The sequence below is a fragment of the Opisthocomus hoazin genome, chromosome 1 (genome assembly GCF_030867145.1).
Source record: "Opisthocomus hoazin isolate bOpiHoa1 chromosome 1, bOpiHoa1.hap1, whole genome shotgun sequence".
NCBI classification, from domain to species: domain Eukaryota; kingdom Metazoa; phylum Chordata; class Aves; order Opisthocomiformes; family Opisthocomidae; genus Opisthocomus; species Opisthocomus hoazin.
In genome coordinates, this window is record NC_134414.1 from 71,207,607 (window position 1) to 71,221,577 (window position 13,971).

The following is a 13,971-nucleotide window of genomic DNA, read 5'->3' on the forward strand; positions in this document are numbered from 1 at the left end:
AGACAGACTGGGAGAGTTCACTCTGTCTTCCCTTCTCCAGATCACCAACATCAGCTAAAATCAGTGCCAGCATCTATCTGTGGTGCGTGCTACTACCCTTCTCCACCCTGCAGCGTGATCTTTTGCTTCCCAGCCTTCAAGTCACAAGAGAATCTCTCCTCAACTGCTGCATCTCCTTCCTTTGTTTCACAGCCTTTGGGGAGGAATCTTGCCAGGGGCTTCTTGAAAATCCAAACATAACATGCCTCTGGGATCTCCTTCAGCCAGCTGCTGAGGGACATGCTCAGAAGCTCCAGTCTGCTGCTAGTGCAGCAAAATTCTACTTTACAGACACTGTACTGACTGTTCTCAACAATGCATTTAATCAATGTGCTCAATATACTCATGAACTCTAACACTGGAGATAAATCTGGCAAGGAACATGAAGAGCAACAAGCGGAGCAGTAAAAGGAAGACTGGGAAAAATGTGCGTCCAACTACTGATCAGCGCTGGGAAAGTGGTGACCAGAAAATAGAAAAAGCTGTGGTACTCAATGCCTTCTACACTTTGTTTTTTTGGTAAGATTTGCCATTGGAAATAGCAGACAGCACCCAAGATCAGAGGCGAAGTCTGGAACAAGGGAGACTTACTCCAAGTGGAGAAGGATCAGGTTAGGAAACATTAAACAAACTGGAGACACCTAAGTCTATGAGACCTGATGGGATGCACCCACGAGTGCTGAGGGAGCTAGCCAATGTCACTGCAAGGCCACTCTCAATTATCTTTGAAACATCATAGCAATCAGAGGAGGCTCCTGACAACTGGGAGAAAGCAAACATCACCCTCCTCTTCAAGAAGGAGCATCCACAGAACTACACACCAGTGAGGCTCACCTCATTCCCTGGGACGTTGACAGACAACTAATCCTGGAAACCATTTCCAAACATACAGAGGACAAAAAGCTTTTCTCAGGAAGAAAAGCTCAGAGAAAAGAGGAGGAAGGGACTACATTTGTGGTGATGGAGTTTGTCTTCCCAAGCAAGTGTTAAATATGCTGAGGCCCTGCTTGCCAGGAAGCGGCTGGACATCTGCCTGCTGATGGGAAGCACAGAATGAATTCCTTACTTTGCTTACCCTATCACACTGTCACTAATTTGATTGACGCGTCTTTTCGCCTTCCTTCTACATTCTCCCCATTCCCCAAGAGACAGGGGTGAACGAGAGGCTAGGTGGGCATTTGGCTGCTGGTCAGGGTCAACTCACAACAAAGGCAAATACAGTTTGAAAATAAGTGATGTCAGAACTTTCATTTTTCCCCATACATGCTTCTGCTGCCACCAGACTCATCTTTTCTGTTCTTTTGTATAGATTTAGTGGAGCAGGAAAGGCAGAAGAAGCTGCATTTCAAAGAAGTTCTACATATTTTCATGGTCAAGAAGTTTTAGAAGTTAGAATAAATCAAAGCTCCAGTAAACCAAGAAAGCAAACCTGTTTTGGACAGAGCAGGAAATCATTACAAAAAGACTAACTGGATAGTACCCAGGAAAAACAAGCAAAAAGTATGCATGACAGGCATTCCAAAAGTCAGGAATGTCAAAGAACTGCAAGTGAGTGAAAAGGAACAGATTCTTTGAAAATGCTTGCAGAAACCTATGACTTAAATTACAGATTTTTTTAAAATCGGAATTATAAATGGCATTCACAGAATAAATTCTTCTCAATTACAAATAATGAACTCCTTGAAAGTCCCATACAAAAAAAAAAATCAAGCAGAAGAAAAAAAAAAAATCTAGTTTTTACTTTAGACCTAGCATCTAGGAGCACATACCTACAAACATTTATGGACAACCTGCAAGATAATCAGCACTGAGTTGGTCTATACATCAAATAAAAATAATAAAACACTGATACATCTTACTCTCTCAGTACAACGGAAGGGACAATGAAAAAGTACAAACTGCCCCAGACAGCACAAAAAGTTGAAACTGTTATTACCAGCTGCTGAACCATGCATTGCTTGAAATACAGAAAGACGTTTTCTCTCCCTTCAAAGCTGTCATGCTGTTTGCGATTTGAATGACAAAGATATCACACAAGATGAAACTGACAAAAAATTACGCGAAAGAGGGACAGAGGCTTAGATATACACATTATATTCCTTGCTTATGTAATACATCAGATAACAGTGAATTTCTAAGACAAAAATAATCATTGGTGCATACATCCAAAGAGTAAGAAATGCATAAGTTACAGAGGATCATGTCCATTGTCAACAGAAACTGCTGCACATCCTTCCCTTTCTAAAGGGATACCTAGGTACAGCTTTTAGGAGATATTCAGGTAACGTAAAGCAAAATAAGAAAATTAAGTAAGAACCACTTAACTTACCTGAGAATGTAAAACAGATAGAAGTCGGTAGTATTCTTTAAGTTCCTGATGTAAGGCAGCACAAAAACTCTGTAAGAGAAGAAAAAAGGAAAAACGAAGGAAAAATAAAAATCAGGCAAAATCTTTCTGGTTTAATCTAGAATAACTTCTATCACCAAATTGTGAAGGTAGGTAGAAATTTCCTAAAATGAATCAAGCTACAAGTTTCAGCACAAAAGCCCACTCTTAGAAAACTAGCCAACAACCAAGAGCTTCCCTAAGAGATGCACAGACCTTTTCCAAGAATATATACACACTTCCAAGTGACTTTCTGTTTCTTGCTGTCTTAATTCTATCAACAGATTAAACTATGACAAGCGTAATTCTCCAAATAGACGTATCATCTCAATAAAGACATTAATAATTACCATAGGGATGTGCAAATAATGACATAAGCCAGAAGAAACTTTCTTTAATAATTACATAAAATACAGTATGCAGTAAAGTAATACAGTTTCAATTTCAGGAAGGCCTCAAGTAACAGAACATAGAAGTTAGGCAACCATCATTGTATTTACAGTATAGACTACATGACATGAACAAGCAAACACAATGCTCGTCAAAGAATACGCCCAGTAAATGCTGCTGGATCAAGTACTGTAAATTTTTGGCCTTTTACCAATTGACAGTTGTATACGATTCTTCACTTGACATGGAAGAAACAAATAATACTAAGTATATCCCAAGAAATCTGTAAAACATGCAGAAGTTAACAGGCCTGAACTAAAGCAAAGATTTCTCTTTGTAAAACAACTCTAAGCACAGCTACTTTGGGTTGTTTAAACGTGAATAAATAAAGGTAGATTGTAAAAACAATTCCTGACAGAATACTTGCTTAGTAATGGATAGTTTTCTAGTTTGGGGTCCTGGGGTTTTGCTTTGTATTGTAATATTCTTAACCTAACATACAGACAAAAAAAAAACCCCTGCAACACATTTTCTGAAACAAAATTAAAATTATGGCTCTTTAATTTTGGACTGAGTTGAAAACTTTGCACTTTAAGCTCTTTTTTTTAAAATTTGTGTGTGTTTGCTTTTTTGAAAAGTACTTCTGTGCACACACAGAAATTCTTCAAAACTGATTTCTTAATCAATTCTCGGCTAATGATTTTGATATGTATTTTAATGGACTTTTTTTAAATAGTAAATTCCCCAGGACTTTCCCCTCAACCTCTTTTTAAATCATCACAGTCAAATTTGGAAAAAATAAGGAAAACCTCACACAAAAAGAACTCAAGAGCTTAAAGTAAATTATTTATTCAGTAGAGTATGTACAAGGGAGAAATCATTACTAAAGTACAAGGAGAAAATAAATCTTCTTTCTTGCCAAGAGGCTAAGCAGCCTAGCAAAAAACAAACAAACAAACAAAATCATTAATCTTGCCATTGTATCCTTTATAAGTAAAGAGGGTTCCTTTCTTCAACTCAACATTATAAGTTAGAAAGAAATTTGAAATTCATTTTATTCCAGAGGATACTGAAGGGCAACAAGAAATTCTCTTACATGTAACCTCACTTTTCATTTCTTCTCACTTGCTTCTTCAGTACACTTTTGAACCTATTAAAGTAGCACTTGCCAAGATAGAGGGCAGAGCAGAGCCTCCAAGAAAACACTCAAAGGCACTATACATCTACTCAAAAAGTGAGAACAGTAATCACTGATTTAGTAGCCAAAAGGATTTAGGATCTAACTGGCCATCAATGTTCTAGAGAAGCTTTAGAAGTTAAAATTTACATCCAGTGCCAATTCCTGCATTACAAACTACAAATTTTTCTTTCCCAAACTGTTACAGAAAACTGGACATTATCCTAGAATTCTGATGTGGTCTACAGCAAAAGAGAACTCGGGAAGGAAACAGAATGGTTGTTCAAGAGAAAAAAAATTAAAATGCCCACTACCTCAACTGGATCTAAATGGGCAAAATGTCAAAACATAAGGCAAGTTATATTTCATTGCTGATTATTCTTTTTGCTTGCTGAAGACAAAGTAGAACTTAGACACTGAGCAGCAAAGGTATAAGAATATAGAGATATTGTTATAGCTCTACTTCTAATAATTGACATTTTGCATTGTAAAAACAGTCACCAAAATCACAGTAGAAGAGGTGACAGACATCTTGTCCTACATGTGGTTTAAACAGGCATTTACACAAGCGTTGTTCTAAAGCATTAAGCAAAAGATGTTTTAGAATGCACATGTACTTGTGCTAAACTCTTAATGCACAGTGTGCAGCACCTGAAATTGTCAGCTATAAAAGCCATGAAGAGCAATGGTATATACTCTTTTTTGCCCAGATACTGACAGCAGGATTAGAACATATGTTTTTATTTCTACACTTCTGTCCTAGAAATACATGTAAGTGCTTGCCTCAAGCAAAATTAACAGCGTTACAGCTATGCAGATTCAGCTAACTAACTGCACAGCCTTCTGCACAGGATCTGAAACCTGCATCTGGTAGCTAAGATATTGCACATTTAAATTCACTGAAGAATTAAAGTTCTCCCCTTGCTGTAAACTTGAAGACTAAAGCCAGAGACAGTACAAATAAGCATAAGCAGGAAGCTACTAGATAAAAAATAAGCAACTTCACGCAGCTGTAAGGGGGAGAGTGTGAAGAAAATGCATAAACAGTAGCACTACCATATAAAACATGGAAATCAGCATTGGATCACTAGAAAAAATAATTATTTATATTTAACTAAAAGGGTTAATTAGAATAAGACACAGAAGGGAACAGAATAAAACATCAGAAAAGTAGGAAGCACTACAGTGTCTCTACTGACCTCTTAAGAAAAATTAGATTGAAGGGAGAAGCACTTCAATTTCTTGGCAGATTAGGTAGGATGTTATGGCTAGAGGCAAGGATAACATTTCTGTCGAGTCAGAAGGGATAATATCCAGTTTTACAGAGGGAGCAAGTGAGAGGAAACGGGAATGTCTTAGCAGTAAATGTGGTTTTGGGTATTACAGCAGCTGTGAAGTTACTGTAGACTATAAATCATGATGATGAAACCTATAAAAACAAAAATTAATATTCTTTTGATGCTGTATTCAAAAGAAAGGGCAGACGATAATGGGGTATTTGCATTTTATGAAAGTTAGTGCAGTATTAACACACGAATATCAACATTAGCTGACAAGTGTCTCCTGCATTGGTCACTCTAACAACTGAGTTTGCCATCAATTAGCTCAGGGATGCCACCATCCCATTTAAGCAATGTTTTTGTTTATAAACATGCATGAGTACTTAAAAAAAAGAATTTAAAAAAAAGGAGATAAAGAAACGGAAACTATGCATGAGACTTTCCAGCTACAAATGACAGCGGCAACTCCTTATGATCAGCAAGAGTAAATGACTTTCCCTTGCCTTGAGATCCATACCAAAACTGGCAGTCCATAAAAGGAGTAAATCAAACGGATGAATGATCCAAGCTCCAAAGTTTATGCACCATTCTAATACTGCATTTCACTTAGCAAAAGGGAAACAAGACCAAAACATTGTAGCAAAATTATTTTTTTAGCTGACCAACCTGTCCCACAAGTCCAAACGCACGATCCAAACTCCTCTGGTCTGTGTATTTTCTGATTTTATTATGTAGCCATCCCAACTCTGCAAGTCTGCTTGTAGTATCTCTGAGAGACTTGGACAAGCTCACCTGCAAAAGTAACATCAACAATAACGTTCAGTTAAGTAAAAATCTACAATGCCAATATTGTTTCTTCACAAAAGTCCCCTTTCTCACAAAGCAAGTCAGTTCAGGAAACAATCATTTTACATTCTACAGCAGAGATAAGTGTCAAAAAGTAGACAACCATATAATTAGCATTAAATTTATATATATAAGCTTTGAAAAGGCAGCAGCAACAAACCACTGGCAATTTTGTGACCTTCCCTTTTAGAAATCTTAATGTAACAGTCTTCATACGCTCTTTACATTAGGCAATTATGGCAGTAACAAAAAGGTCTTCAGTAAAGAGGAAGAAATCTGAAATTTTATGATGTAGAATCACACTTCATCTTTGCCTGATAATCATCAACACTGAAAATATTATAGCTCTAAAAGAGGAGTCAATGACTGAAACTAATGAAGAAACCTAGAGAAAATAATTAGTTACTACTACATGTGAAACAAACCTTTAATAGAAGACAAACAGTCCAGTGTCAGACTAGGCAGAGCAGGAATCAAAACTTACAGAATCCGAATTCCAAGTTTAAGTCCGATCCACCAGTAACAGTTTTTATAAGCTATTTAATCACATTCCCCTCTGAGCTCTTCTAGTCTGTTTCTACTTTTCTTATACCAGGTATCTCACTTCACCCTGCAAGCCTGCCTTAGTCCCAGCTCCCTATTTAACTACCACTACTGCTTTCAACTGAATCATCACATTTCTTCCTTTAAAATTACCAACACATAAGACGCTGCTCCTCTTGTTCCTGCCTGAGATGTGCTTCTACCACATTTAGTCACACTACCCAAGAACACCATCATCAAGTTCTAAAAATTGCATTGGATAATGAGAAACAAACAATCTGACTGATACATTAGGCCAAGAGGCAGAGACTGACTTCTGCCCACAGCGACTGGGCCTGTCCCACCTCTACAGAAAATTTTGACTTGGAAAGCCAGCTTGAACAGTCCAAATCAAAGCAAGGAAGTGCACTAACAAGCTGAACGGATTGCTAAGGAACTAGAGATCAAGCTCACTCATTAAGCCTTTTAGCTAGCAGTACAGGCATTCTGCAAAACAAAATTCAGTTACAGAGCATGTTAGCCACGGCAGTGTGGGCTTGAAACAGGCAGTAGCATTTGGTTGTAAGCCCAAAGTTCGGTCCCTGGCCCTCTTGTTTAGCTGGAGAGACACAGCTTTAACTTCGTGAACAACTTCCATTAGATAAATTCTAGCAAAAAAAAGCATGACTGGACACAGTCAGAAACTGCCTGCAGCTAAAACCGAAGAGATGAGATAAGAACTGTTTAGAATTCTACAACTACAGAGTGCTTGGCAAGCGTTAAGTACAATACACAGCTGCTGGAATCAAATGAGGAACAAGCAAAATTGGCTTAGTGTTATTACATTTGTATCTCCTAGATCAAATCAGAAGCTGCTAGCTTCAACAGTGCTAAATGTCACCAACAGATTAACACTGACATCAGAAAACATTCAGGCAAGAGTAACAGCTTGAAAAGTGTGTTTCTTTCTGGAAAAAAAACAGATTGTGTACAATGACATTTTCTTTGTGCAGCTGAGGGAAACTACATGCTTTGACTACTATTTTGCCTAACATGCAGTCAACTAAGCTAGAGAAGGTATGATCTTGGTCCTCCTTGTTCATCACAGAATCACAGAATGGCAGGGGTTGGAAGGGACCTCTGTGGGTCATCTGGTCCAACCCTCCCGCCGAAGCAGGGTCACCTACAGCAGGCTGCACAGGACCTTATCCAGGTGGGTCTTGAATATCTCCAGAGAAGGAGACTCCACAACCCCTCTGGGCAGCCTGTTCCAGGGCTCTGTCACCCTCAGAGGGAAGAAGTTCTTCCTCATGTTCAGATAGAACTTCCTGTGCTTCAGTTTGTGCCCATTGCCCCTTGTCCTGTCGCTGGGCACCACTGAAAACAGTTTGGCCCCATCCTCCTGACACCCACCCTTGAGATGTTTATAAGCCTTTATTAGGTCCCCTCACAGCCTTCTCTTCTTCAGGCTGAACAAGCCCAGCTCCCTCAGCCTCTCCTCATAGGGGAGATGCTCCAGTCCCCTCACCATCCTCGTAGCCCTCCGCTGGACTCTCTCCAGTAGCTCTTCATCTTTCTTGAACTGGGGAGCCCAGAACTGGACAGCGTACTGCAGATGAGGCCACACTAGGGCAGTGTAGAGGGGAAGGAGAACCTCCCTCGTCCTGCTGGCCACACTCCTCTTGATGCACCCCAGGATCCCATTGGCTTTCTTGGCAGCCAGGGCACACTGCTGGCTCATGGTCAACCTGTCGTCCACCAGGACACCCAGGTCCCTCTTCGCAGAGCTGCTCTCCAGCAGGTCCGCCCCAAGCCTGTACTGGTGCATGGGGTTGTTCCTCCCCAGGTGCAGGACCCTGCATTTGCCTTTGTTGAACCTCATCAGGTTCCTCTCTGCCCAACTTTCCAGCCTGTCCAGGTCACACTGAATGGCAGCACAGCCTTCTGGTGTATCTACCACACCTCCCAGCTTGGTGTCATCAGCAAACTTGCTGAGGGTACACTCTAACTCTTCATCCAGGTCATTGATGAAGAAGTTAAACAAGACTGAAAACATTCCAGCTGCAGCTTCAGTCAGTCAAATAATTTCACCTTCATTGGGTCCAGCAGCTCAGTACAAGTGCCAATAACGAAGAAGGATGGAAGATAACTGACTTCACAAAAATAACTGACGACACAAAGTTATCAGGAAAGAGCGTTATTGTTCACAAAGCATCTGAATAATCAAATTCCCTGTATTAACAGAAATAGGAATTCCAGCTAGCCCATTTGATATAAAACCTACACAGAAAACTAATGAAACCCACAGTGCCAGTTTTGCAATCACCAATTAAGTTTCCTCCACATTCCTCTAGAAAAATCTATTATGCTATCTTTCCTTTGCCACATATAACCCAACTTATATATGGAACATAATTAACTCAATGCAGGTGTTGAGGAATTACACACTCTGCAGCATCTACGGGTACAAAAGACAACATCCTTAAGCATCTGTTTATTAACATGATTTAACTGATTTAACAAGATTTAAGTTTTCCCTTTTTCCCTCCACTAAGCAGCCCTAAACGTGATTGTACAGTAACAGGCAGAACAATTATACATTTCACTTATTGCTATTATGGAGGAGAAAAGGAAATTATTTCAGTTATCATCAACTTCAGATAAGTCTACCGTGCTCTTGGCACATGAAATGGCCCAAAATCAATTCCCCACCATTTTAGCACTATGTCATATTCTCATAGTATCAAGTTCTTAATATAAGTAAAAATGAGAAGCACCGTCTTTACATTTGAACAGGACATGAAAACGAATTAGCGACCTGAAACTGACCTGTGATGCAGTACTGTCTAAGTACTGAATGAGGAGAAGATGGTACATCAACTAGTGCCATTTTTTTTTTGTTCTTTGCTCAGCTGACCCAATCTCACCCTTGGTTTTTTAGCATATTGCAAATATGTTTAATAACTCACCACCTTCGAGCACGATCTTCTCTCTCTTAGGCTTCTCTGCTGTTCCTCTGCCCCCTATTTGACACTTTCCTTCAAATCCACATCAGCTGGATTTTCCATAAACACCAGGAGTTGAAAGGACTCTCTTCAGTTCTATTACCAGTCCTTTCTTTGGTGATCCGAAGACCCCATCTGATTACTTATAAGTTGTAACCAAAATCATAACATCAAGTGGCTAGCATCCTTTCCACATGTCAGGCTGTTAAATTTAATCCAAGAATGATGTGGTCAAAAGTCTGCATCTGCTTTACGTTCCTTCTTTTACAGTGGGGAGGGGAAATTGTGACAAAAGTCCTCAAATTAAGCCTTAATTTAGGAATCTTTGTATTGGCTTAATAGTTGGGAGTCTATTCACATCTTGTGAAATGCTACATTTTCTCTCTGGGACCTAACCTATGCAATCAATGTTAAATTGCTACTGTTGAAACTACTCCATTGTATTTGAAAAAAAAAAAAAAAAAAAGCTGGAGGAGGAAGTCAAGACCTGTGATAATATTTTAACTTTTTTACATATTTTTCATGGTTGCTTTTCCCCTACTCACATATGAAATACAAGTCACAATACAGTACCTTTCCCTCCACTTTATAGCAATTTTCAGAATTGCACATTTTGATGGTTTTGCCGTCTATTCCCTGGAAGACATACAAAACATCTCTGACAAGGTTTGCTTCCGTTATTTCAACAGAGCCTAGAAAGGAAAAAAAAACACACAACACAAAAATATTTAGAGTTGTTGGGACAATTAGTTTTCATCACAACTTCAAAAATCTATTTGCAAGCCTAGCCAAAAAAAGCTGAAAAAGAGAAAGCCTGTGTTTATACCCTCTAAAGAAATGGTTTAAGTCCTCTTAACAATCTGACAGGAAAGCTAGGAATTCCCTTTACCTGCCTCTACCAATACCTGGGATTCTCTCAGCGCAGGTCAGCTTGTATGACACAGGGCATGTTCTACTTTAACCAACACTTGAGTCAGTTCTTGAACTTGTCATCTTTTCTGATTCAATCACCAGTGCAAGTTCTGACACAAGCATTGTAATGACTTTACCTTTCTTAACAACTTCAGCTGTTTGGTTGAAATGGGACTTACAGAATAATTTCTTCTACATTCAGACAGAAAAACAGAGTTTATCCATAAGGAAGAGGTGCTTGTTTAAAATTGGCTTTCAATCACATATTCCAGTGAAAACACTGATCAAAACCACACTGCCAGCTGCATAACAGCTATACAGCTGACAAACAGAAAAGTGTAAATACTGTTTCTGAAGACAGATATACATTTGATTTAGGAAAGCTTTTGCTATTGCAGCATATAGTTTGCTTCTGGCTCATATCTCTAGTTAGAAGTTAGATTATGTCTGAGATTTAGGATACTTATTGATTTAAAGGGAATAGAAGATTGAAGAAGGTGCTGTGCAGGCCACTGCAATTACGCCCACCTTTTCTGGTCAAAACAGCACCATCTGCTTTTATAACTTCATTTAAGATATCAACAATGAAACAATTTCAGCAACGACTATTCAGAAACTGAGATGCTACAACATGCTTCTTCCAAATGTGACAGCACTCTTAACTCTCGTCCATCTGCCTCCCCAACAATCCACTTTCCCAGAATAAAAACAACAAAAAATAAATTCTATTCTTATTTTGGCAAAAGTAGCCATCATCTCAGGATGCTGTTTAAAACTCAGACTCCTCTCATAATATCAAGATGTGCACAAAGAGTAGCTAGTCCCTTCTAGGAACACTTAGTGAGATAGTAAGAGATTCAAGTGCATGTTTCTTTAACTGGTAAATAATACAAAAGGTATTAATATCAACCACTCAGTGCTCCTGATCATACTGTCTCTGTAGGTGTAGCAACAAGAAAACTCCAGTTAACAGCAACAAACCTTAGAAGAAAAAAATCCAACCTTTTTATTAGAAGAATTTCATATTCATAGAAACATATCTTCTTGACAATAGCCTTTTATATCCTGAATGCAGTCTTACCTCTATTTCTACATCAACGAGTGACTACATTTAAGACAACCATCAGTCCTTATACCCATCCCACTTAAAAATCAAGAGTCACAGCTGGTGGCTGACTGACTGAAACAAGTTTGTACTGCTCTTTATGGCAATTAGTACAACAAAAATAAGAGGCAGTGCTAGATTTAATTTTAAATATTTTTTCTATATTTATACATATTAAATCTATTATATATATATAAATAGCATATATTTATAAGTATTTTATAAATATATACACACATCCTCTTGCACATCAACAGTATTGTTAATTCGGTTCTAAATGCCAAATGCTGCCCTCAGACATACCAGTACAATTCTGTTTGGTCTATAAGCTGTTGCTTTGTGCACTGTTACTCATAAAGATGCAGGGGCTGGCAGCTAGATCATATTTTAGCTTCTAACTATCCATACTTACTTATATAGGAGTTATCAAAAAAACCCCAAGCATAAAAACCCACATGTCATATCTTTCTTTGCCAGAGAGTAACAGCACTGTGGGATGACAACATCTGCCATTAGTTCTCTTATTCAGAAAAGTGTCCCACTTCCACAGTAAGAGTGGGTTGAAACACAATTGCCACAGAAATCATCTGTTAAACAATTTCTCCTTAGCTACACTGTGTAAATTCAGAATACATCCTCTAGGCCTCAGTTTCAAGTTTACAGCCACTTAATCAAGGAAATAAATTAGTAATATTTATCTATTTTTCACTTCATTGACAATATTTTATGTTGATTTCTCTAAACACAACCACAGTAAAGTGTGCTAATTTACAGAAAAAATAGTTTTGATCTCTATATTCCAGTGCACATTTCCAAATTTTAAGACAGAATCACAAATCAATGAGTCTATTTCAACAAATTCTATTCATTGGGCTCTTTCTGACTTTCTAAAAGCAGTAGCATCTTCTGATCAACAAAAGAGCAATGATTACTCAGAAATCAGTCACTTGATTCTGACAAACACTGCAATGAAGTCAGTTTTTTACGAGGACCACAACACATTATAAAACCAATCGCTATAAAAAGAAATTAACAATCAGCAACAGGGTTATAGCCAAATATACTACTCTTGTATTCAATAGAAGGATAGAAGCAAAAATGGATTCGAGCAAAACACTCCTCAAAAAATTCAACATGCTATAAAACTATTTCAAAATCATTAAAAAATAATAGAGGACATAGATAATGATTGTAAAAAGTTATCTCTAACAAATGCATCTTTGCTTACCACTTGTATCCCCTTCTCGCCTTGACCTTGGCACACCACGTGAGACAGCATTTGAAAAGCCTTTTGAGGTAGTGCTTTGTAAAGAAGGCTGGCTTGCAGTTAAAGTCCATGCGAGACGTGACCCTAATTGCTGACGGAGGCAATCTCCAACGCCTGGAGCTTGATAGGATTGTCTAAAAGGAAGAAACAGCTTTAAAAATTTTGATTCTATATCCATCACCTGGTTTGGGGTACGCAAATTTTGAAAAATGCCCCAAGCTTGAGTTTGGTTTTTGCGGATGTTTTGTCTGTGTGGGTTTTTTTTAAGTATAGGAACTTTTAAAAACAGGGCAGAATATACCAGCACTTTATTGCTGCCTATAAGCCTACACTTTCAAAAAAAACCCCAAACCTGTAGAAAAGGAGGTACATATTTGACAAATATGATTTCATACCAAAGATTGATTTGTTCACACCGAACTGTGTAGATATGCTGAAACGGATTAAAAGTGAAGTATAATAATAAGCAACAGTCATAATAAACAACAAATATTTAAGTTTTGCTTTTACTTGAAACTGTAGTTACATGCCAAAGAACTAAAGGCAAGTAGTGACAGAAGAGGAACTTCACTTTCCTGCTACTCTACTGTTCAGGATAGTTTCCATCAAGTGCCTAAAGATGAGATCAAGGAGGAAGTATCTAGACAGGCTTCAATTTCCCGCCCTCTCAAACTCATCAATTCTTCTCACAAGAATAGTCCTAAATGTTAAAAATGCTAAGACTAGAAGTTAACTTTCTGATTATTTCTGTATCATGATGATGAAAGATAAAGTTGAAAATATTTGTAAGGGATTTTTGCAGCTGACCATTCCTCCCTCCTCCCCCAACTGAACGTAAACATTTGGAAATATACACGTTTAAAATAAAATTAATTCCACAAAGCTGTGAAAGCACAGTTGCATGGAGAGATGGAACAAGAATGCAACACAAACGCCCACGTACAAAAAGTCGAGGAATACCTTTCCTCTCTTGGTCACCACACCATAACTCATGGGATGGTCACACATTGTACTTAGATGATTGTAGCTAATGAAAAAGAAC

General features: G+C 38.3%; 1 protein-coding gene across 1 annotated transcript in view; it reads right to left on the reverse strand.

The window, feature by feature from the left end:
• The window catches only part of TUBGCP3 (tubulin gamma complex component 3), a 58,782-nt gene that overhangs the window by 21,078 nt on the left and 23,733 nt on the right, over positions 1 to 13,971 (reverse strand). Inside the window, exons 6-9 of the mRNA XM_075424884.1 lie at positions 12,891 to 13,063; positions 10,219 to 10,337; positions 5,939 to 6,064; positions 2,369 to 2,437 (exon numbers count right to left, since the gene is read on the reverse strand). Of these exons, the coding sequence (XP_075280999.1) occupies positions 2,369 to 2,437; positions 5,939 to 6,064; positions 10,219 to 10,337; positions 12,891 to 13,063 (487 nt within the window). The remainder of the gene's footprint in view (positions 1 to 2,368; positions 2,438 to 5,938; positions 6,065 to 10,218; positions 10,338 to 12,890; positions 13,064 to 13,971) is intronic.